The 26,459-nt window shown below is 38.6% G+C and overlaps 1 protein-coding gene across 1 annotated transcript; it reads left to right on the top strand.

The window, feature by feature from the left end:
* Nucleotides 1–2,513: 2,513 nt before the first annotated feature.
* Nucleotides 2,514–25,231, top strand: LOC137025126 (E3 ubiquitin-protein ligase TRIM47-like). The gene is made up of 8 exons (XM_067393158.1): nt 2,514–2,966; nt 16,747–16,842; nt 16,929–17,162; nt 18,799–18,952; nt 24,370–24,423; nt 24,504–24,548; nt 24,640–24,936; nt 25,029–25,231. The coding sequence occupies exons 1-8, from the start codon at nt 2,514–2,516 to the stop codon at nt 25,229–25,231; spliced, it is 1,536 nt and encodes a 511-aa protein (XP_067249259.1).
* Nucleotides 25,232–26,459: the final 1,228 nt, after the last annotated feature.

The raw sequence follows: 26,459 nt of genomic DNA, 5'->3' as shown, positions 1-26,459 counted from the left end.
TGGCAGTGATAACGCAAATTATGTTGTCTTGTAGCTTGGCCAAAGATGGTTCAGAACTTACTTGCATTTGTTCTTTGTGCGCTTTCTTTGGAAGTTTTTTATCCGGTGTATTAGGGCTCGAATCACAGGTCCCATCACTTTCCTTGTAAGCCTTGCAGGAATAGGAGTGTATATCTTGATTCGTTCTCTTATCTTTGATGGTAACTACCTCCATTTCTTCCTCAGTACACGACTCAAATGTTGAGTTTTTCTCCATAGCCGAGTCTGACAGGTTCCGAGATAAAGTTCTCAATATAACGAATAAACCAACAAAACGTGTGATATTTCGCTAAAAAAGACAATTACACAATCGGAACAACAAAAAAAAAAAATGCAACTGTATTATGCAAACCTCGCTAACTGTGTGTGACAAAATTTTAGACGTTTCTCAATGCAAAAGCACAACCACTCGATCCGGCATCTTGGATCGGACCCGCCTGCTTTTGTTCTTGGTGGCTATAAGGCTCAAATGATGTCACTTAGGCTTTGTGATGTCATTTAAAGGAACAGTGCATTATTTATAGATAAAACAAGTAAGTGTGACGGGGTGGTAAGTCAAACTGAGGGACGTGCACAAATCCTAAAATATTTACAAAAAAATAAGGTTTATTGTGAATAAATATATTTTGTTTAAACAGGGACACACATATAATCCTGAAAATAGTATATGTTTGAAAAAAATATATAACTTATTTGATGATATTTTAGATGCAAGTGCCTGGTATTCTGACCTGTGAATGATATCTGCCTGTCCTGACCATTGCCTGTATCCTGACACCGATTCTGCCTAGCCCTTGCTGCTCCTGTTTGCCCCTGCTTTGACCCTGCCTGTACAACCATGCTTACTTTTGAAATTAAGCTTGCAAATGGATCTCTGCCTGAGTCCAGCTTCGTTACAATAATGACTTTATTTTGTAATCATACATGCCTCCGTGCCAGCTTTGTAGTTTAATCTATTGTTGGTTTGTCATGCTTTGTGTTCATAATCATTAAATACTATAAAATACTTCAATAAATAAATAAATAAACAAATTAACAAGTACATTATTTCATGTAGGTTATTTATTCTTTTTAATAAAGTTTTTTCAGTTTGATAAACTCTCGCGCTCACAGACGTGGTATTTGAGCACCCTCAGGTGACCGTTATGATTTAAATACGCTACAGATGATTAACAATTTTTTTTAAATCATCCACTAAATGATCTCTTAAAGTTTAATGAGTTTAACAACAGTGCCACAAATTATTAAAACCTTGCTGTTATAAAAACACATTAAATTGATTTAATACCTACATTACATACCAAAAATAATAGCCTATATTTTTACCTTATTCATTTAATTTTTAAAATTCATCTATATAATAATGTCTCCCTATATTTGAGTAGGTTTATTCAAGTAATGATTAAAAAAAAAAAAAGATTAGTGTTAAATTAATGTTAAAGCAGAAATAAGAAAGCTGTAAAGTAATCTCTGGATTACACTCGCTCGCATTTCCGCTCTTTCACACGCGCTCTCAATCCTCTCCGCATTGGATTTTGGGAAATAGTGCTTCAGCAAGTGTACATCGAATGTCCACTCGAAATCAGAAAGAATTGTGGGTATAAAGTAGTGAACGAATGTGGGGAATGAAGTCGTTCACTCAGAATTCGGACACCACTACAAAATGGCCGGCACCCGATATAGTGGATTATATAGTGGATAGGGAGCGGTTTCAGACACAGCCTTAGTCTTTATCTTAAGACGAAAATGCTCCTTAGTCTTAGTCACATTTTAGTCATTTTAGTCTTTCATATTTTAGTTGACTAGTTTTAGTCAACGAAAAGTCATCACATTTTTGTGAAGTCTTAGTCATTACTTATAGTCAAACTACAGTTACCAACATTAATTTTGATAGCTATTTTATATGTAGTCTTTAGACAAAATAGTAATTATAATTTTTCTATTTAGACCAAATCATTTAAGCTTATGAAAAAATTGAATCAAGGTAAGAGATTGTATTGACATTGCACTTGTGCAGTTGTACATATCCTCTTTCAGTGGTTCTCAAACTCTCTAAGAGTGTCGTGCCCCCTGAGGGATTTAACATCCTTCTGTGCACCCTCTCTTTTCCACATTCCTGACCTAATGGCTCATTATGCAGCTCATTAGGGTCTTAGTCTCCTCAGGTGTGAATCACAGCATTATTCATGCAGATTCACGCCTCTTCACATACGGCTCCCTAAACAAAAAGTGTTTTAGAAATTTAAAATCAATACATTGTTGTTTTTTTGTATGTCCTAGTAGGCAGGATAATTTCCACATCATTTGGAGGCAAAAACTCTAGACTAAAAAATACAGTTCCTAAAAGTCTTGTGAAAAAACATTTAGTATGCATTTTGAGGCCTTATTTCACTGACCTATTTTTTTTTTTTTTTCAAAAACCCTGCATATTATCTCAAAAACAACCTTGTAAGTGGGGATCCCCCCACCCCACCATGAAAAACGAAACTGAAGAGAAATTGAAACTGAGTGAAGTTGAGCTGATGTATGTTGTGTCTCTTCACTTCAGACCTGCTTTAGCTGAAAACACCATGCTGGCTGAAGTGTTGGAGAAACTGAAGAAGACTAAACTTCCTGCTGACTGTTACGCTGGAGCTGGAGATGTGCAGTGTGATGTCTGTCCTGGAAGAAAACACAAAGCCATCAAGTCTTGTCTGGATTCTGACTGTCAGAATCACCATGAAAAAAGTGAGAATTTAGTTAAAAGAGAGAGACACAATCTGACTGAAGCCACTGGACGACTGCAGGAGATGAAGTGCCAAACACATGACAAGATCTTTGAGGTTTTCTGCCGAACCGATCAGAAGTGTATATGTATGCTGTGTACGATTGATGAACATAAAAACCACAACACTGTATCAGCTGCAGCACAGAGGAAAGAGAATCAGGTAAGAACTAAACTAGATATTGTAAGTCTGCAGAATGACATTTATCAAGTCTGTTGTGTTGGTCAGCGTAATCAGAAGGTGTCAGTGGAAAGTGTCATTACACTTTGTGGAAGCATCTGTGTCCTCCCCAGGATGCTTAATTAACCCTCTGAGAAGTCCTCGGTTTCCTTCAAGCAGAAGGTTTTGTTTGCCAGGGAGGTCAGTTAAACGGAGTCATATGATTAGTGAGCAGGTCTCATTGAATCACCAGATTCTTCACTATCACTGTGACATGGCAGTGGAATTTAGACTTAGTCTGAATGAATTAAATGAAAGGTAGCTGAAAATCAATTTAACTAGTATATTTATCAGTGGTATGCATAATTAAAATATATCACATAATTTATCATAGAAATAACAATAATAAACCTGTCTATATTAGTTGTTTCAATTGCAAATTGTACATCATATGTACAGATGATGGTTGAAAAAGCTAAACTAGAGATTTACAGAGATTTTAAATCTCTAGTTTAGCTTTTACAACCATCATCCGTACATATGATGTACAGGCAAAATCACACTAAATAATATAGGACTGACTGGGAATTGTGTGACCGATTGACAGAAATGTCTGCATTTCAGTTCTAACTGTTTAAATAAATGTGTCATTAGTAATTGTTGGAAACGAAGGGGTCCTTCTAGTTTGCAACAATACTAAGGACCGGACATAAACATTTTGTCCAAAAACTTGAAGTATCTTCACCCCATCTCCTGTCAAGTTGTGTGTGTCCTGGCTCAATGCAGGTGGGATCAGACACCTATGTGGAATCTGGCCCTGAAAATGGCAGCTTCAACAGTTGAATCTTTAATTTTTTATTTTATTTTTTTTTTATTTAATGGTCAGTTTTTGCAGATGGTTTTAACCTGTTAAGATTCTATGCCATTTGGAGAAAAAAATGTTTTACTTTACACAGACATGGATCATTATTCTGATGTTTGATGTTTTTGCAAAAAAAAAGGCCAGATAAACTGTTAGTGGTCAGATCTGTGGTATCATCAGAGAATGCTGGGGGAATCTCTGTCATTTTGGGGATTTCCGTCCTGAAATTTTGGTTTAATTTTACATGAAACTGAAAGTGTATAACTCAGGCCCTGAGTGCTCTAGCGCCCTCGAGGCAGTTAGGACTCAACTATGCTATTTTGAGACACCATGAAATATGAACTAAAATGAGCTTTTAATATACTATCTCTGTATTAAAAAAATATATTTAACTACCACTTATAGTACACTATGGGTCTCAAAATAGCACAGTTGAGTACACTTAGATATTCTTAAGATGATCTTAAGAAGTACTAAAGAAGAATTTTTAGTATATTAAGTACAAAATTAGTGCATGAAAATAGAGCACTATAGAAATGTACTTTTTTCACGTGGGTACCCATTATACAGAGGTTTAAATGCAATATCTAGGGATGGGTATCGTTAAGGTTTTAACGGTATTACTACTCTTACCGATACTGCTTATCGATCCGGTACTTTAACAGTATTCTTATCTGTACTTTTTGTTTATACATATATATATTTATATATATAAAGAGCTGAATTAACTTTGCTTTATATTATATGGTGTCTGGCATTTTTGGTGTTTTATATAAGATACAGTAAGAACATGAACAAAGAAACAAAGTAAAACAAACTGACAAATACAATAAAACAAAGATACAAATTAAATAAAGTGCTTTCATTTGTTCATGTGTTCAGATAATATAGGCCTAGCCTATAAAAGAAATTGAAGTAAAGTAACCAAATGTAAAATAACACTGCATGGTTTTCACAGTTTAAATTAACAGATTAATGCTTATTAAAGCTAACTATATTCAGATGAAGAGCTGTGAGTTATTTTCTCTTTGTATTTTCTTGTATGATTAACACTGATGGCATAATCGTCAGAAGGACTGCTGTCACTTTAAGACAATAGATATTAACACACATCGGATTTTCTCCCAGCTGTTCATGTACACTTACGATATAAACTGCGTTTAAGTAGCTAAAGACGCTCCAATCCGGTTATTTTAACATATTTTTGTGTGCATTTGATTGTTTAAACGTGCACCTGAAGCCCAACGTGTAATTTGTTTGTTTATTTGCGGACTTATTTATTTGTTTATTTACATTTGCCTGAGGAACAGCGTCTCTTGCGCAGATTACTGTGCTTTCAACGTTTTAAAACGTTGATAATTATCAAACATTTACTGCAGTTTAGCAACAGTAAAGACTGCATTTTACAACAATCACCGATTGTGCTGATTCTGACGTTAAGTCTGGGTTTAGGGAGGAATGAACGCGCGAATAGAAGGTGTGCTAGACGAAACGCGGCTAGTTTTTAATAGTTTTACCTCAGATATCTTCTTTCTGATCCCTGGAAGCCAAAAACAAAATCAAAAATAAAATAAGCATAATACCACAGGCATAAAGTATAAGCAGACGTTTAGTTGTTTAGTTCTCCATTAAACAGGGCTTTCATGTGAGCGGCTGCGCACGCTGTAGCTCCTGAGCACGTGAGCACGATCTCTCTTCTGGATTGCGAAAGCAAAAAATACATCATACACAAATGTCCTAATATTATTGCATACAGACACAGCTGGCGACTCTGGCGAGATAGAATTCACAAGATAATGTCTATATAGCAATAATAAATGAACGTGTATTTTCTTCATAATTTCTCCAGTACCGATAGCAGAACCGTTAACGTCAGAGCTTATCGATACACCGGTCTTTCATAATTTACCCCTGGGGCCAATATAATACCGGGTTTCGGTACCCATCCTTAGCAATATCCCAGTGTCATTTCACAGAAAACCCTTTGAAATGATAAAAACACTGTTGAAAGTGATAAATATTATAGTATATGTTGCCTGTGCTATAATAAACAAACAAAAAACAGGCACTTTTTGATTGTGATCAATTGTATTCTTTCAGGAGACACAAGATTCTATAAATTATTGAATAAATGTGGTCTATTAAAATCTAAACAAAGAAATCACTGTTTTCGTACTGTAATAATATCCTTTTCACAATATCAAATTGTGGATTTACTGAAATGACAATTTTATTCAAGATGTATACTTGCAGAGTGCTATGCAAGCAACCTTGCCATATCCTAAACAGAGTTTTGACTTTTTTTTGTCAAATAATAGTTGGTCAGATTGGTTGCTGTGCTTTCACATTTCAGCATAATAACAATTACTATCAAAAATGAGTATAAGCATTGTAAATGCAGTATATACATACCTAACGTGCAGGTTCCTCTTCAAGTGCGTCCTTGTCTCATCTGCGCCACTGGCTGAGGCAATCATCATTTTAGTTTAGCTTTCAGAGATCTCTTTTATTGATGTCATCGATGCTTTTCCCTTTCTAAATGTAATTATCAAAATCAAAACAGTCCCTAAACTATAAATCCTATAAAACTTTAGTCAAGCCAGCCGCTGTGTGCCACCCTCAATCCCAAGAGAATATATGAAAGGAGGATGAGGTGGATCTAACCCTCAGGGGTCTGAGGATTTTTGGGGCCTTGGAGAAGTTTTGACATGCCCTGACATTTGTGCTTTTTTCAGTTGTTCATAAACATATTAATGGAAAAAGTGTCATTACACTGTATTCAGCACAAACTAGGCTACAATAATATGTGAGGAACATGTATGTACATGTTTGTATTTTTGAAGGAATAACGTTTATGCGTGGTTATTGAAATAACAAAAAACTTGAAAGTCACTGAAATAAAGCCAAAGATATATATTAAATCTTTGTTCACAAGACTTCTGGGTATTTGAGGTTGTAGACTAGAGTTTTTGCTTCAAAATGAGGTAAAAATTATGCTGCCTGCTTGTTCATATAAAACAATAGAGAGATTTAAATTTTCTAAAACATCTTTGGTTGAATTGCATAAAGAGTCTAATGGGCTGCATAAATAATGAGCTCTTTCAGACAGGTAGGCTGTGAAAAAACCCTCTGTTGATCATGTCTCAAATCTCATCATGGTGTAAATCAAACATACAGAAAAAATAGCAATACTGTAAAATATTATTACAATTTAAAATAATGTTATTCTATTATATTCTTTAAAATATAATGTATTTCTGTGATGCAAAGTGTCTGAACAATTATGTTACCTCTATGGCATTTCATATAGGCTTTTAGCTTAAAAGCATGCACATTTGGAGAAATACTGATGGATTCTCATATGTTTGTCAATTTTCTATACAGAGGAGTAATATTTATTAAGGATTTATTGTCATTACTATGAGTGTTGGATACTGTGTTTTGAATTCATACTTGCAGTCGGAGGGCGCTCTGTACACCTTTAGTCCACAAATGCCTGAGCACTAAAGAAGAATAGGCAATCCAGGAAATAACTGAACTAACAGAGGCCAGAGATCGCTAACTATGGCTATTCAAAACAGTTTTAAAGACAATAAATACACGATTGAGACGATGAATGCATGCATTGACTCAGAATTTGCGTCTGAATAGTGCTGGCTCTGTGGGCGTGGCCGCATTAGCGGATAATGAGCTGAATCACGGATTTCTGACATGGCTCTCTTTTCATACAGATTACATAAACACAGAATGTTTGTTTTCGATTTAAAACCTGACGATTTAAAACCTGACATTTCAACATTTTTTTAAACATAAGTCTCATTTTTTTTTTTTTTTTTTTTATCACATTTTTATTAGATTTTGCATATAACATCCACTCGGGATAAAAGCAAAACAACAAAAACAACAGACACATAATGAAGTAACATGTTCCAAAAAGAGAGAGAAAATACAGAGGAAAAACAAAAACAAAAATTCTTTTATATAATCCAGTATTTTGGAACAAAAACATTGCCAAGCATCAACAGTACTAGGTTTGGCCTTATTAATTCTTGCTATTGTACATTCACAGGCCCCTATTCTAAGGAGACTATGTATCCAATACATTTCCCTAGACATTTGTGGTGTAAACCAGTTCTGAATTATTGTCTTTTTAGCAGCTGTAAAACCAGCAAATAACTTTTTTTTTTTTTTGTATTAAGCTTATACAGAAATCAGAATCATCATTAAGAAGACATAAATTTGGCTTATTGGGGTAATCAATTTGTAATAAAAAGGACAAAACGACATGTATATGTGACCACAGATTATTGACAATAGGACACTCCCAAAACATATGAAGAAAGGTACCTGAAGACACAGTGTTACAGATATAACAGTTGTAATTTGATTGCAGTTTCATTTTTAATCTTTTGTAGAGAGTTATATATGCTCTATGAATAACTTTAAAATAGTATAAGACGATGAGCCAAGTTTTTGGAAGTTAAACTGAGGTTAGCCCACACCCTCTCCCAGTCGACAGATAAGTTAAGGTCAGATAGTTCCCGATTCCACAGACTTGATAGAAAGAGATTTTATAATACGGTCAATAATTTTACTATATAATAAAGAAACAGATGATTGACCAGAGGATGGTGCAATCCAATCTCGCATAGGATGAGAGGAAATAGGAGATGCCCAGGGAACTCCATATGCTTTAAGGGCAGAGCGCAATTGAAAAAAGACAAAATATGAGGATGCTGGTAAACAGAACTTAGTTCTTAGTGCCTGAAACGAACAAAGGCCTTGATCATCATATAAATCTCCGCATGTGTTTATGCCTAGGGAAGAACAAATGGACGATTTCCGCATAAAAAATTGAGATTATGCCATAATGGTGCACTGTTACAAAGTTTGAAGGGTCCTCCTATCAGACGTTCAACTGTTTTCCAAATTCTAATAGAATTAGCTATAACTGGGCCGAATTTATAATTATCTTTTTTCCCTGTGCCAGCAAATAAAATATCTTGAAGTCTGTTTGGCTTAACCCTGTCCGCTTCAATCATTCTCCATGCAACTTTAGATTGCGGATCAACCCAATTATAAAGGGCCTTAAGTTGAAACGACCAATAATACAATTCAAAATTTGGTACAGCCAGTCCTCCCGCACACAAAGGTTGCTGTAAAGTGGTAAGTTTAATTCTGGGGCGCTTACCATTCCATATAAAACGGGAAAGTATGGAGTTTAACTCCTTAAAGTAGCCTGGAGGAGGAGAGAGTGGTAGCATAGAAAAAAAAAAGTTAAGACGAGGTAACAAATTCATTTTCACTGTAGAGATTTTACCTTGAAGAGAAACTTTAAGATTATTCCATCTTTGAATGTCACTTTTGATCTTAACTATAATACTATTAAAGTTGTCTCTAGTAATCTTATGTATGTTTTTATATATGGTAATACCCAAATAAATGAAAGAGTTCTTAATAGGAATAAACGAGGGAATAGAAGAATTAAATTTAACATTGTTAATTGGCATTAAAGCAGATTTGGTCCAATTTATCTTGTATCCAGAAAAAACACTAAAGTGATCAAATTCCTTAATTATCTCAGGAACTGATACATCAAAGTTATCTAAATACAAAATAATATCGTCTGCATACAGTGAAATAATCTGATCTTGAATCTTAATCGATGCTACTTCAGACTTCCTGATGGCTTCTGCTAATGGTTCAAGAGATAGACAAAACAGTAATGGGGAAAGTGGACATCCCTGCCTCGTTCCCCTTTGTAGAAAGAACGGGTGAGAAATAACATTGCCAGTCAAGACTGATGCCGCAGGTGAGTGGTATAGAGTCTTAATCATAGAAATGAAATGTTCACTGAAGCCAAAACATTGCAGAACTGCCCACATATAATTCCACTCTAGCCTATCAAAGGCTTTTTCTGCATCAAGTGAAAAAACCGCACAGGGGCTCTGATGCGAGTCTGCAAAATCAAGTATATGGAAGAGTCGACGCATGTTATCAGATGCGTGGCGCCCTTTTATAAAACCAGTTTGGTCCTCCTTGATCAAACCATGAATGACTTTCTCCATTCGAAAGGCAAGAACTTTAGCGTAAACTTTTAAATCACCGGGGATAAGAGATATCGGTCTATAGCTGGAGCAGTCTAATGGATCTTTCCCTTTTTTAAGAAGTAACAATATCATCGATGTATTTTGATCTCTATGGAATGCACCATGCTCAATCGCAAAATTAAATGAGTTAAGCATAAGTGTCCCTATCAAATCCCAGATTTCTAAATATAATTCAGGGGGAAGACCATCTAGACCCGGTGATTTGCCTTTTTGTATGCTCTTTAGTGATTTATGGAGCTCCTCCAAACTTAATGGGGCCTCCAAAGATTCTTTGTTAATCTGAGAAATCCGAGGTAAATCTAATTTAGCCAAATACTGTTTACTAACTGATTCCTCAGAATCTGTTTCAGCTTTATATAAGTTTATATAGAAGTCTTTAAATATGTTGTTGATCATCGTAGGGTTTGTAGTGACCTGACCATCTAATGCTTTTATTGCGCTGATATATGCTTTGGACTCACATTCTCTCAGCCTAAGAGCCAGCAAGTGGCTGGGTCTCTCCGATTCAAAATAGTATTTTTACCTAGTTCTATGCAAGATAAACTCTGCCTTTGATTGTGAAAGTAAATCATATTCTTCATTTAAGGAGGACAACTGTATGACCCGCTGATCAGTAAAATGATGTTTTTGTAGGTTTTGCAATGATTGGATTTTTTTTTTCTAATTGTGTAATCTGACAAATTTTTGCTTTTGCAAGAGTGGAAGAGAAAGCTATGCAAAATCCACGTATAGCACACTTGGTCGTTTCCCACAGTATTTGAGGATCTATATCACCTTCCATATTAATTTCCAGAAATTCCTTTATATGTTCTTTTAGTGAATTGGTAAAAGTCTGATTACTTAATAATGATGTGTTAAAACGCCATCTAGGGGCTTTGGCTTTAATATTGGAAAGATGAATTTTACACAACACAGCAGAATGATCAGACAATAAGATTGGTAATATAGAGATGGAGGAATTAGACGAGATTAGAGATGGACTGAGAAATATGTAATCTATCCTAGATAAAGTCTTATGTCTATTAGAAAAAAAAGTAAAATCCATAGAGGTGGTATTCTGAATTCTCCAAAGATCCATTATATTGAGTTTGGTGATAAATTCATTCAACAACTTAGAAGATGGATTGGTTGTTGTCTCAGAATGAGATTTATCCAAAGCAGGATTTACGACAGCATTAAAATCCCCACCGACCACTAAAGGGCTATCAGTCTGTTCAAGCAATGTACTGGATATATTTGTAAAAAAATTACTGTCTGTCTCGTTCGGACCGTAAATAGAGACCAATGTTATCTTATCATTATGTACTTTGCAACGAATAAAAACAAATCTACCCTCATTATCCCTTCCGGTGTGTTCAACTGTTAGATGCAATTTCCTGTTAACTAAGATAAGCACCCCCTTAGTTTTATTAAGAGCGCAGGAAAAGGCTGCCAATTTATAATGCTTGTTCTGAAAACGTGCCACGTCAGATTGTTTTAAATGCGTCTCTTGTATCAGTGCACAGGAAATCGATTTACGGTGCAAATATTCTAATACGCGGGTACGTTTAATAGCGGAATTTAGGCCATTTACATTCAGTGATAAAATATTTAAAGACAGCATTGTATATTCGTAATTTCAAAATTGCATCTAGTAAGTGAAAAGCAGCAAGCAATTCCAACCTGTAAATGACATGTCAACACTGATAAGTATTCTATATACCAAACCACTTGAGTTAGTCCTTTTAAAAATAAAAAAATAATAAATAAAGTATTGATGTCTGTTGTAGCAAAAAAAAATAAAATAAAAGTAACCCAGAAAACAGGAACGATAAACAACTCTGAACAAGAACCAAAACAGACCGCATATTACCGAGAATATAGGTCTGACTCACAAATATTTCGATACATGACCAGTCCACTCCAACGCAAAACATGTCCCCATACAGCCCACGGTGTCAAGAACTATAGTCGAACCTTCCCTCCATTAGCCCCAAGAGAGATTTTAAGGCTTACCAGTCACTACACAAGTTTAAAAAAAAAAAAAAAAAAAAAAAGAGAAGTACAAGATCGCAGCAGAAACTTAAGTGACCATGTCAGCGTCGTTATTCTCCTCTCCTGGGCGATTAAAATCACCACCACCGCAATCGACAAATTCCCCTCGCTGAGCAGAGGAGGTAGAGACGGTATCCGTTGCCTTCCCGTTGCTTTGTAGAGCCGCAGCATACGTCTTCTTCTGTGGCAATGAGGTGATAAAATCCTCCGCTTTCTGAGGAGAGTCGAACATCATCTGCTCGCTGTTGTGCCGTAATTTAATCGCTGCCGGATACACGAGAAAAGGCTGCAGACCCAGTGCCGTCATCTTCTTCAGGATTGGGCTGAAGCTCTTCCTCTTAGCCGTTGTGATTGGACTAAAATCAGGAAAAAATAGCAGCGTGACCTTGTCTTGCGTATGTCGTGCACCCCTCAGGATCGCTGACCTGTCTTGCCATCTTAATGTCCGAAAGATAAGAGTACGCGGCCGATCGGAGTTCTTTCTTCCGTCATAAATACGATGAGCGCAATCAATCTCGATGCCGCGGCCTTTCAGTGCTGGAATCCACTTGGAGAGATTGGCTCTGAGAAAGCCGACCGCGTCGGAGCCCTCCGCCCCCTCCGGTAACCCCACCAGTCGTACATTGTTTCTCCTGCTTCTATCTTCAATGTTCGTAATTTTGTCGGTAAGTTGTTCCAGCTGTTTTCTCAAGTTCGTGACTGTCCTCCTGTCCTCACTCGCAGCTGCCTGAACGGAATCAACTCGGTCACGTGTCTGTTTCGTCGTGCTGGCTGACATTTCAAGTTCTGCTCTTAACTCCTTAACGGAATTGTTGGTAGCTTGTATGTCCATATGTATATTACGCAATGCTGGGGTCAGTACAGAGTCAATTGCATCTCTTACTGTTGAAGCCACAGCCGAATCCAAAGTACTCTGTTGCTCTTTGAGTGCTATCTTAATACCGTTAGCAATGGCGCCGTCAAGGTCCTCTTTTGAGATGGTGGAATCTTTTAAATTTTTCTTTATTGGTGACTGCTCGATCTCTCTTTTCCGATTGTCCTTGGTCGTTGAAGTACTCATGATGGGTTAGATGAAGAGTGGTTCGAAATTTAAATTCAGGATTACAGAAAATTTGACAAAGTGAGCGGAGCGAAGGACTATGCGTGCATTGCCGTCGAAGGGTCACGTGATCCCCCATAAGTCTCATTTTTTTGTCATTAGTATTCATAAGTTACAGTTCATTTTCTGAGAACTATCAGATTGGACTTTGTTCAGAGGGAGACGAGAGATCACGCATCATGTTAGTTTTCTTTATTTTACAAAAAGCACAACATTTTGTTGTTACTCTGAGTGTACACAAAAAAAGAAGATATTCCACAGATTAAAATGGTGTATAACTCTTAATTGTACGTGCAACATTGACAGAGTATTTTGAGTCTCTTTCACACTGGTTAGAAAAAAAACGCGGTGATCACGCCAGCGTGACCGCCGACCCGAGAGTGTTAATCTCCTCACTCCCCAAAGAGTGTCCCATCTCTGAGAATGTTGATCCTTTGTTGATTTTTTTTTTGTGTGCTGATATGTGAAAGGTCATTCACGTGGTTATGAGTCAGCTGGTCAGCCTTCACTTTTGGCTGTTCAAGCCCATTCTACAACGTATGAAACCAGTCCAATAGGGTGACGGAATGTCATAGGCGGGTGACGTCACTGAGCAGGAACTATAAAGCCTACCCGAAAACACACTCATTCAGCTTCTGAATTCTGAAGCCAAGCGCTTACGGGCATTCTAGGAGTATCGCAGGGCAACGCAGTGTCTCGTTCCCTATTCAGGGAACTAAGGTTACATATATAACTGAGACGTTCCCTTTCAAGGGAACTCATGCTGCATCAATCGCTATGGGAACGACAATCCCAACGTCGCCATATGAGCAAGTGACCGTTTATGTGAAGCCAAAGCGCACAACTCATGATAACACCTGCGCCCCTAGAGTGGAGCCAAAGTCTAGCTCGTAGACCCTCACAAATGTGTGCGGTGAGGACCAGCCTGCCGCATCACAAACATCTTGTAGGGACACATCTGAAATTAAAGCCTTACAGGCAGCCATACTCCTTGTAGAGTGGGCTCGAACAGCTAAAGGTGAAGGCTGACCAGCTGACTCATAAGCCAGTGAGATGGTCTCGACCACCCACTTGCTCATTCTCTGCTTGGATGCAGGGAGACTTTCCTAGGTGACCCGAAACAAACAAATAATTGCTCAGATTTCTCCACATGGCAGATCTGTGGACATAGGCAGCTAAGGAAGCAGCTAAGGCCGCCACGTACGCTATCAGTGTGGAGCGGGATAACCCTGTAGAAAATCTTACCTGCAGGAATTCCAGAACCACGCCAACGGGGCAGTTAATCGGATCCTACAGGTGATTTTCCCACCATGAAGTGAATTATTTCCACTTCAAGGAATAAAGCTTCCTCATGGAGGGAGCTCTGGATTGGAGAATGGTCTCAACAACCTCAGTTGAGAGACTGGAGCTTATGAGCTGGGCCCCCTCAGAAGCCAACCCTCAGCTTCCATAACTGCGGGCGAGGGTGAAGGATGGACTCGCTCCATGAGAGAGAAGTCCTTCCTGATCGGAATCTCCATCAGAGAGCCGTCTAGCAAGGACATCAGGTCCAAGAACCATACTCGGGCCGGCCAGAACGGGGCTACTAAAAATCAGATGGGCCCAGTCCCGGCGAACTCTCTCCAGTACTCCCGGGAGCAGTGCAGTCGGGGGAAATACGAACAGCGGCAGCCTCGGCCATGGCTGTACCATAGCATCTAGCCCAAGAGGTGCTGGGTTTGTATTTGAGAACCATAGTGGACAGTGAATCATCTCTCGAGATGCAAACAGATCCACTTGGGCTTCGCCATAGTTCTCCCATAGAAGCTTCACCACCTCGGGATGAAGTCTCCACTCCCCGGGCCTTGGCCCCTGCTTTGACAGGATGTCTGCTCCCACATTCAGGTACCCAGGGATGTACACTGCCCTGATCAGAGAGCAGTTTCCCTTGGGACCACAGGAGGATCTGATGAGCCAGTTTGTATAATGGGCATGATCTCAGACCCCCCTGGGGATTTATATATGAGACCACCGATGTGTTGTCTGATCGAACTAGTACATGATGGTCCCTGAGGTCTGAAAGGAAGTGTTTCAGAGCTAGAAACACCGCCAACATCTCCAGGCAGTTTAAGTGCCAAGAGAGTTGATGATCCTGCCAAAGACCTCGAACCAAACGACCACTCATGATCGTACCCCACCCCGTGAGGGATGCATCTGTCGTTAGTGTGACGCGACGACCGAGAGTTCCCAACACAGGTCCCTGGGACAGAAACCAAGGTTGATTCCATATAACTAGGGCACGAAAGCATCGCCACGTTACCCTGATCATACGAAAAACATTCCCTCTCGGTGAGAACCCCTTGGTTTTAAGCCACCACTGCAGTGGTCTCATGTTCAGCAGGCCAAGAGGTATTATGTTGGATGCTGCTGCCATAAGACCTAACAGTCTCAGGAACTGTTTTACAGTGAGTGACTGGTCTAACTTTATGTCTGAGACGGTCCAGAGAATTGATGTTATGCAAGCAGGAGATAGACGAGCACGCATGACATTCGAATCCCACACCACGCCTAGATAAGTGGTCTGAGCTGGAGAAAACACACTTTTCTTTGCGTTTAATCTCAACCCCAACCTTTTCATGTGAGCGAGAACAACATCTTGATGTTGAACTGCCATCTGCTCTGATTGAGCCAAAATCAACCAATCATCTATGTAGTTAGAATGCGGATGCCCCGTATACGCAAGGGCGTCCGAGCCACACAGGAACACAGGAACTTCTTGTGTTGTGGGAGAATTGATACATAGAAGTATGCGTCTTTTAGATCAATCGTGACAAACCAGTCCTCGGATCTGATTTGTGACACGATATGTTTTATTGTCAGCATCTTGAACTTGAGCTTTGCTACTGTTCGATTTAACTGACGCAGATCTAAAATTGGACGCAATCCCCCGTCTTTCTTTGGCACAATAAAATAGCGGATGTAAAATCCTGACTCCCTGCTGGGAGGAAGGACCCTTTCTATAGCTTCCTTTCACAGAGTCTCTACCTCTTGCACCATCACCAGAGCCTGCTCGGGACCCACCACAATTGGTAGGACCCCGTGAATCGAGGTAGGCATGATCTGAACTGAATTGCAAACCCCTTTTTACTGTGTGCAGGACCCACTGAGATATATTTGACGGACCTTTCCACTCTGTCAGAAAATCTACTAAGGGTACCAGCCTCTCGAGGCTGGCCTCTGGTGAAATATTGGCAGCCAGTGCAGTGCCCTAAATCGGTGCACCGGCAGGGAACAACTGGCTTGGCTGCCTCAGAAAGCGCGATTCACCCTTGAGTGACTCCTGGAACTGGAAGTCATCAGTGCAGCTGTCTCAACTGGAGTGGAAGAAACTGCATATGAAAGCATGCAGCCAGTGAAAAACACAAGCCGCATGCTACACAGCACAAGACAAAATATAACATGAAAGCACACGGCCAGTGTAAACACAAACCATGTGCTACACAGAACACAGCAACACATGTGAATAGTAGAGTGTACAGCCAGAGCAAACTGAAAACTGCACACTCACACGAGAACGCACAAATGTTCATCCATCACAAAACCAAGAATAAACTAGACTGAAGTGACTGAACCCTGACAAGATATTGTGACAGAGTATAGAGTATGATGTGACATCTCTGTTATTGGTTTGTGCTGCAGAAGCAGCTGAAGGAGACGCAGAAGTTGTTCCAGCAGAGGATCCAGCAGAGAGAAAAAGATCTTCAGCAGCTGAGAGAGGCTGTGGAGTCTCATAAGGTGAGTCTGGAGAAGAAGAGAAGTTTGAGAAGTCTCAGTCAGGACTCACTGAAGCCACTGTGTGATTGTGATGTGTGTCCTAACAGAGCTCTGCACAGACAGCAGTGGAGGACAGTGAGAGGATCTTCACTGAGCTCATCCGCTCCATTGAGAGAAGCCGCTCTGAGGCCACACAGCGGATCAGAGATCAGGAAAAGACTGCAGTGAGTCAAGCTGAAGGACGACTGGAGCGACTGCAGCAGGAGATCAATGATCTGACGAGGAGAGACACTGAGCTGGAGCAGCTTTCACACACACAGGATCACATCCATTTCCTGCAGGTAACAGAGATCTAGAAGAACAGGATCATAGTGGGCTTGAACAAGAGACTAGTGTTGGGTCCGCATCCACCGTTGTCGAGTTCGAGTTAAGACCAAGTCCTTAAACAATCGAGTCAGAGTCCAAAAGGGGCAGAGTTGGACTCAAGTCCAAGTTCTTAACAGCTGAGTTGAGTCCGCCTGAGTCCATAAATTAATTAAAATGAAAAAAAAAATGAAATATTTGATTGCTATTGTAAATATTTACCTTTTATTAATATTTTAACCTTTAAACCAATGGCAATATAAAGCCTGTAACAAAATACCACTATTACATCTTGCCATTGCCATTTATTATTTTAATAAAAATGGTTTCAAAGAAAAGAAGGGATTTAGAGCTATATGTAGAACTTTTATTATATTATGCATGAAAATACAAATTAGCCCGTTTTATTATTGCATCACACTATATTGTGTCCTGCAGTTCAAGCTGACATTTCAATTACTTAAAGGAACACTGCTTAAAGGAAAATAGGCCAATTTTCCAACTCCCCTAGAGTTAAACAGTTGAGTTTTACCGTTTTCGAATCCATTCAGCCGATCTCCGGTCCTGGCGGTACCACTTTTAGCATAGCTTATCATAGTTCATTGAATCTGATTAGACCGTTAGCATCTCGCTTAAAAATGACCAAAGAGTTTCAATATTTTTCCTATTTAAAACTTGACTCTTCTGTAGTTAAATCGTGTACTAAGACCGATGGAAAATGAAAAGTTTTGGCTGCAGCAGGCGCAATGATATTACGCAGCACCTCTCACAAACGTCTCCATGGTTACAAGGCACGCTCCCTGTGCAAGCAGGGGCTCACAGGCGCTGCGTAATATCATTGCGCCTGCTGCAGCCAAAACTTCAAAGTTCCTTGATTATTACGCCGGAATGAGAGTACAGTTCCTAGCCATTTCGGCCTAGAAAATCACAACTTTTCATTTTCCATCGGTCTTAGTACACAATGTAACTACTGAAGAGTCAAGTTTTAAATAGGAAAAATATTGAAACTCTTTGGTCATTTTTAAGTGAGATGCTAACGGTCTGATCAGATTCAATGAACTATGCTAAGCTATGCTAAAAGTGGTACTGACAGACCCGGAGATCAGCTGAATGGATTCGAAAATGGTAAAAACTCAACTGTTTAACTCTAGGGGAGTTGGAATATTAGTTTATTTTCAAAAAAGTGGAGTGTTCCTTTAAATATTGATGAATGTATAGTCAAACACTGAATAAGCCGAATTTAGTTTTGTAAATTATTAGTTCATCATTAAATAATAACGTATAACTGAACATTATTGTAAAGTGTTACCAGATAAAACATTTCTTATTAAATAGATGTTGGTATATTACCAAACTTCAGATTTTATTTCTACATGTGAATGGACCACTTTTATGGGTTCTGAACAAAACTGCTTTTTTGTTGTTGCTGTCATTCATTTTTTTTAAATATATAATTTCAATATACACTAAATATTTGGATTAATGATCGCTGTCTTTCTTTGGCTGGATTGAGGAGAGTTACTAAAGATCAACAAGAGCTGCTCAAATCTGACAGTAGTGCAGGTTATTGTCTGAAGTGTGGAGGTGATGAGCTTTGATTTCTGTTTTCTGTAGAGTTTCCAGTCTCTCTCAGCTCCTCCTGAATCTACAGACATAAATGATGATGATCCCTTCAGTTCTTTCTCCTCTTTTGATGGCGTCAGAGAAGCTGTATTTGCTGTACTGGAGGATTTCTGCAAAGAGGTGCTCAACAAGATCTCTGACCAAGGTAAAGTCCATATAAAAAACTCCAACAGTGAAGGTTGTACAGTACTGTATCATAGGACTTATTCAATCCAGCCAATTGACCATTCGATCACCAAGCGCGTTCTTCATTGTCTGTGATTATACCATTTATGTTATTAAGCCATCTGCTGAGTCAATTGCACTTTACTGATCATTATTCGCACAAAAATATTTCCTCAGAATATGAGTTCTGTTATTTAGACCACCCTTTAAAGTGGAATTGTCACGCGCCAAGCAATCCTCTTAGTAGTTTGCTAGATCAGATGGATTTCCCAGAAATATTATAGGGGACCTATTATGCAAAGTTCACTTTTGCATGGTGTTTTGAACAAGCAACAACCTTCCCCAGTCTCTTGTGAAGCCGATACAGAAGTGACTTGAACTGAGATTCATCAACTAGCCGCTAATAACAGGCTGCAAAAGACATGTTTACAGCCTGGTTCAAATTGTGGTCAAATATTGTGGTCAATATTTCATGGATTTAATGATTTTGTGGACAAAAAGTACTGTTTTTTTGTTTTTTTGGTTTTTTGCAATTTGCAATTTGGACACTCATATTTTACCCAAGTGTCACGGATTGGATTAATTTTGTGATCTCTATTTCATTATAAAAGGTATGAAGTCCTGTTTGATTTTTTGTGTTATTTGCACACCCAACACAAATTAATTACTGATGCTGGAGCATCTATATCTTAAAAAAAAACCTTATCTTCATTAATATTTTCAGATACTATCTAAGATAGATAGATAGCTCCTTTGCCTGCTAACATGATCACGTCAAGCTAGGCGGCATGGTTTCAGCAACCAGTCACATCAGCTCAAACCACGTCTCGCCTCTTTGCTCATTTTCAGTTATCCGGGAGTGACATGCAGTGACGGCAGTGGCCTCTTGTTTGCTTCAAAAATACTTTTCAGAACTCTATGGGTGACGTCACGGACACTACGACCATATTTTTTTTACAGTCTATGGTTTGGACATACAGTGGGTACGGAAAGTATTCAGACCCCCTTAAATTTTTCACTCTTTGTTATATTGTAGCCATTTGCTAAAATCATTTAAGTTCATTTTTTTCCTCATTAATGTACACACAGCACCCCATATTGACAGAAAAACACAGAATTGTTGACATATTTTCAGATTTATTAAAATAGAAAAACTGAAATATCACATGGTCCTAAGTATTCAGACCCTTTGCAATGACACTCATATATTTAAATCAGGTGCTGTCCATTTCTTCTGATCATCCTTGAAATGGTTCTACACCTTCATTTGAGTCCAGCTGTGTTTGATTATACTGATTGGACTTGATTAGGAAAGCCACACACCTGTCTATATAAGACCTTACAGCTCACAGTGCATGTCAGAGCAAAAGAGAATCATGAGGTCAAAGGAACTGCCTGAAGAGCTCAGAGACAGAATTGTGGCAAGGCACAGATCTGGCCAAGGTTACAAAACAATTTCTGCCGCACTTAAGGTTCCTAAGAGCACAGTGGCCTCCATAATCCTTAAATGGAAAATGTTTGGGACGACCAGAACCCTTCCTAGAGCTGGCCGTCCGGCCAAACTGAGCTATCAGGGGAGAAGAGCCTTGGTGAGAGAGGTAAAGAAGAACCCAAAGATCACTGTGGCTGAGCTCCAGAGATGCAGTCGGGAGATGGGAGAAAGTTAAAGTAGAAAGTCAACCATCACTGCAGCCCTCCACCAGTCGGGGCTTTATGGCAGAGTGGCCCGACGGAAGCCTCTCCTCAGTGCAAGACACATGAAAGTGTATACAAATGTATAGTATAATGCAATGTAAGTTGCTTTAGATAAAAGCATCTGCCAAATGCATAGATGTAAATAGATGTAGATGAAAGCCTGCATGGAGTTTGCTAAAAAAAACACCTGAAGGACTCCAAGATGGTGAGAAATAAGATTCTCTGGTCTGATGAGACCAAGATAGAACTTTTTGGCCTTAATTCTAAGCGGTATGTGTGGAGAAAACCAGGCACTGCTCATCACCTGTCCAATACAGTCCCAACAGGGAAGCATGGTGGTGGCAGCATCATGCTGTGGGGGTGTTTTTCAGCTGCAGGGACAGGACGACTGGTTGCAATCGAGGGAAAGATGAATGCTGCCAAGTACAGGGATATCCTGGACGAAAACCTTCTCCAGAGTGCTCAGGACCTCAGACTGGGCCGAAGGTTTACCTTCCAACAAGACAATGACCCTAAGCACACAGCTAAAATAACGAAGGAGTGGCTTCACAACAACTCCTGAAAATGGCTGTCCACCAACATTTGCCATCCAACCTGACAGAACTGGAGAGGATCTGCAAGGAGGAATGGCAAAGGATCCCCAAATCCAGGTGTGAAAAACTTGTTGCATCTTTCCAAAAAAGACTCATGGCTGTATTAGATCAAAAGGGTGCTTCTACTAAATACTGAGCAAAGGGTCTGAATACTTAGGACCATGTGATATTTCAGTTTTTCTTTTTTAATCTGAAAAAATGTCAACAATTCTGTGTTTTTCTGTCAATATGGGGTGCTGTGTGTACATTAATGAGGAAAAAAATGAACTTAAATGATTTTAGCAAATGGCTGCAATATAACAAAGAGTGAAAAATTTAAGAGGGTCTGAATACTTTCCGTAACCACTGTAAATGTGTGTTGGCAGTGTGTGTACACAACCACCCTATATTGATAAAAATCCACCCACTCTTTTTTTTAATCCCCATAAATCATAAGCAGTGTCTCAGAACAAGCTGTTTCCAGATCCCTGGCAGTGTGACGTCACAAAAGCCACAGGCCCCACCCATGAATGTTGACAGACACTGACATTTGAAAATAGAACCGCCCTGAGCGAGTCTGACATTGCTGCACTGATGATAACGTCTCCCAAGCATTTTAGGTGTTCTGTAGCTGGATGGATTAATCCACATAGCTCTCTTCATTTACTCCCTAAATCTGAGCTGCTGAAATCGAGGTGGATTAACTTGGTTTAACTCAGGAAAATTCTCCCTCAGTTCTGTTGAGATTCGTTTATGTCTGTGAGAATCATTTCACATCGGACTGCTTTGTGAATATCAATACAAAGGGACAATACAAAACAAAGACTGTGCTAAAAATGTGCTACTCAAGGAGGATATACAAATAAAAACTGTTAGTGATCCAGCTTACAGTCTCCAAAGTGGTACTGGATATGGCAGTAATGAAGGTGAGGGCACTTTATGAACTCAGTTCATCTGAATTTATTTACGGGTATAAAGTTTATTAAGCACCACCGAAAGGCATAAGGTCTTTATATATTTGTTTACTGTTAGTTGTAACGAGTGTTTCTGTGTTCTTCACTATGTATGGTGATGATAATACAAGGATAAGAGAGAGAGTTTATGGATAATATTTTAAAGGTGCTAAAGAGGATGTTTTGTTTTATACATTTTTGCAATATTACTTGAAATTGTCTTTACTAACTGATAAAAGACTATTTATTAGGTGCACTGAAAGTAATAATATTAATATACATCATCTGTGCACGAGATAGGGCTGTAAAAAAATCAGCCAATCGTTTACGCGATCATCGTTTAAACGATTGGCCCTCTGGCTTGTCAATCACTGCCATGACGTTCCATGTAAGAGACGAGCGCGGCTGCGCGCTCCAGTAACTTTCCACACTCCACAGGCGCTGCATGCAATGTTTTTGTCAGGAGACAGGAGTAACAACTGCAGATTATGAGTTACCTGCGGTGAGTCCGACATAATGAATCCACGGCTTTAAGTCGCGCACACACTTAACCGATTATGAATGTAAATTGATACTTATGACTGATCGCGCTCAGACGCGTCCAGTCAGAGCCAGTTGCTTTCAGTCTGCGATTACAGTCGGTGTTCAAATTCCATGTGAAAGTATATAAATCTGCTTCAGGAGCAGGAAACAATCGCTGTATGTTGAGCACAGTCAGAATGTTTTAGCTAGTCATTAAATGTGAGCCCAGCTTAATAACACAGCGAATGCCGGTGGTATACACTCGTGTTCCGTTATTCGTGCACGAGTTTTGGGAGGCGTTCCCTCGAAAAGAGCTGTGAAGGAGGGGGGTTGTTCTTACCCATGCGCTCAAAAACTCAGTCGACAAAAAGAACCTCTTTAGCACCTTTAATGCACACTTACAGTGTTTTATTAAGATTTTACAGTGATTTTCTAGAGTGAAAACAGACACTTCATCTTTTGTGTGAAGTACAATAAACGTCATAAAACCCATCTGTATAGTTTTGGCCATCATTCGGATGGTACTACAGGCCTGTACTAATATAGTGGATAAAAACAAGAAGACAATATAAGTTATAACCGTAACTTAACTAAACTATACCTGTTCTATCTCCATGCAACATATATTCACAGTTTCTGACATTATAGCGCGTCCTGACTAAATCCTCACAGGGGAGAATAAGCTCTGCCCTCAGGAGAAAGTTGGATGTTTCTATTTACAACATGATTTTGCAGCATTGAGCAATGTTGCCAATCACAGATATGTTAGCTGATCTCTTGAACACAATAGCAAATCAGGGGTGTTTTAAGTGTTTAAATGTAGGATTCATGCTCAAAATTGCTACCATAACCATAACACTTTTACACAAAAAAAACATGGAACAAAAAGAAAAAGAAAAGGGGAAAAAAAGATAATACTTATAGTAAATAAATAAATAATACCCATTAAGCAATGTAAATGCAGAATGATAAAATACAGTATTCAATTGTATATTTTTGTATCAATTTAAAAAAAAAATATGTTCCAATTATTTGTAAAAGTAATGATTTCAATCACTTATAAAAAAAAAAAATCAAAAATATCTAACTGTACATTGCTATTCTTGTTATGGTGGTGCCTTACACATTACATCTACACTGTACTAGAGCACCCTCAGTTATTTCAGAAGCACCCTCAGTGATTTGATTCTGGAACGGGCCTGCAGGTACAGGTTTAAAAATGGTAATTAAATGAAGTAAGGTTTATAAAAATCATAAAATTGCTTTTTACATGTCTAGTTCGCTACAGTTATTAGCTTGTACATCTTTTCAAGCCTAACACTTTCAAACATCAGTACTCTTATTTTCTGATAAATGGAGTTAGATCCGGACTTTGAGGGGGCCAGTCCATTATTTTCAATGTTCTAGCAGATTCCTTCCATTAGGCCTTTGTGATATCAGCAGGTGACAATCTAGGATACCCCCAAACTTAATGGCATAGCAGAAATGCCCTCAGCCAGGTTACGGTTTAAAAACGATAAGATCTTTCGCACAAAATTTATCATCAGCTCGTACAATGACTGCAAATCATGTTGATAAGTAACACTTTATTTCATAATTGGGTTATACATCATGCTTCGATTATCATGATTTTCCACTGTTTTTAACATCACCAGATGTGAATGAATTGGATCTGAATTCTCACATAGAGTCAGACTTGAATGAGACTTGTAAGTATTTTCTCTTTCTCTATTAAAATGATTTTATGATTGACAACGACTCTGTACTAAATAATGTATGTGCTCTTTAGTTGATGAAAGACAGCTGTTTAGCGAGATCCCGGATATTGTTCATGGTGAGTAGGCTATGTCTAAGTACAATTAGGTTTTTGTTGTTGTGTTGAAAGATTTTCTACAGTTCATAACCTTATTCTTACAATACATCAGTAGATGGAGATGTTGCATCAGGAGAATCTCAGGAAAATCAGCCAGGTGAATCTCCTGTCGTGGAATCAGAGCACTCGCCAAACAGCGTCACTGAGAGGTCCAGCTCCTGTGTATCTCCCCCAGAAGACCCCGTTCGCGAGACGTCCTGTGATCCTATCGTATCACATTCGCAAGCCGACGGAGATGTTAACGAATGTACCCTGTCCACGCCCAGACGCGGGCATAAGAGACTTAGGGAGGTACCCGGTGCATGTGAGCTACCCAGCACTTCACGTTTAAGGACGATGGAAGATAACGGTAAGATATTAAACAGCACCTGGCTTATTATAATTTTTCCCTAACACAGACTTATTTAAAAAAAATAATCATTAAATATTATTTTCCCCCAGAACAAGATTACGAAAATAGAAAGCTAGAACTTCATAAGGAATCTCAGTTGGATGTGTGCAATGCTGATGTTGACGAGTCCAGCTCGGATGAAATCGACCCAGGCCCTCCAATCAAACGATACATGTCACGACTTAGTTACGAGATGATAAGTAAGGCCAACCGTAACTTTGAAAGAATATTAGATCTAGTGGCAGTGGTGTAAAGTATTTGAGTAAATAATTAGTTACTGTATTTGAGTATCTTTTTGGCTGCTTTGTAGTTTTACTGAGTATCAAAGATATTAGCAACATTTATTCTCTACTTGACTACATTTTTGAACAAGTAAATGTACTTTTTACACCAATACATTTGTGATGAGTTATGCAATTACAAATTACATTTTTCATCGCACCCAACATTTTCTGCAGTGATATCGCCATCTAAGTACATTGAAGGTACTATATCTTGTGCGTTACTCACCAAAATTGTCAACAAAGTTACTTTATGTAACCGGTCCCATGTGATGGGATGTTGACTCTGCGTTGTGTGAATAAAATGGACATCAAATTTCGTTGACTGGTCTCTAGCTGGCTCTTTTTTTTTCTGGACAGACAAAAGAACTGGACAAATGAAAAATTAATATTAGAAATCAGCATGTACTGTGTGGCTTCTCAAAAACATCATCTTTGTCTCTGTGAGCCACCAGACATCCTTATCTCAATGTAGCTTAGCATTAACTGATTTTATATAAAACTTCACATAACAGTTTAAATAATAAACATATCAGAACAGTGACAAATATACATGGGTTACACAATGACATACCTGGACAAATGAAGAATTATGATTAGAAAGCATGTAATGTGTGGCTTCTCAAAAACTTTATCATCTTTAATGAAATAACAGCACATAAGCTACACGAGCATACAAACAATATAAACTTAAACAAAACGACACATCGGTGTAATCCCACATTGTAAATCAAGTAAAAACACTCCAAAGAACAGTTTTTGACATGAACATCAACTAATATGTTGAAATTGAATTAACTTTGGCTCCGTGATCCACCAGACATCCTCATCTCAGTGTAGCTTAGCATTAACTGAGCTAAGAGAGAATGCGCCCAAAGTTAAGTACTTCATTACAAATTTTTTATTACAGTCAATGATTACAAATCATTTATAAAAATCCAAAAATATACATACCAGCATAATTAAGTCAAAAAACAATACAGTGAAATCAAACTTTTTAGAAAATAAACATTTCTCTTTTTTTGCCCATGCTGAATATAGGCTCAAAGATGCACTAGTTCTCGACACCTAAAATAATAAACTGTTGATCATGTATATTTTCTAAAATCAAAATAAAACTAAATTGTGTTTTTGTTTTGTACTTATATCTTTCTCTTCTTTGTACTTTGTATGTCTTGTATTGTCTTGCTCTAATAAAAC

Source organism: Chanodichthys erythropterus, chromosome 8, assembly GCF_024489055.1.
Source record: "Chanodichthys erythropterus isolate Z2021 chromosome 8, ASM2448905v1, whole genome shotgun sequence".
In the NCBI taxonomy this organism is placed as follows: domain Eukaryota; kingdom Metazoa; phylum Chordata; class Actinopteri; order Cypriniformes; family Xenocyprididae; genus Chanodichthys; species Chanodichthys erythropterus.
The sequence above is the reverse complement of the archived record's forward strand: the minus strand, read 5'-3'. Positions and strand labels throughout refer to the sequence as shown.

Excerpts from the sequence above, each read along its gene's own strand:
- LOC137025126 (XM_067393158.1), top strand. The coding sequence starts at position 2,514 with ATGAAAAACGAAACTGAAGAGAAATTGAAACTGAGTGAAGTTGAGCTG. Across the intron at positions 24,424-24,503 it reads GTCAGACTTGAATGAGACTT|TTGATGAAAGACAGCTGTTT; the intron begins GTAAGTATTTTC and ends TGTGCTCTTTAG. Across the intron at positions 24,937-25,028 it reads AAGGACGATGGAAGATAACG|AACAAGATTACGAAAATAGA; the intron begins GTAAGATATTAA and ends ATTTTCCCCCAG.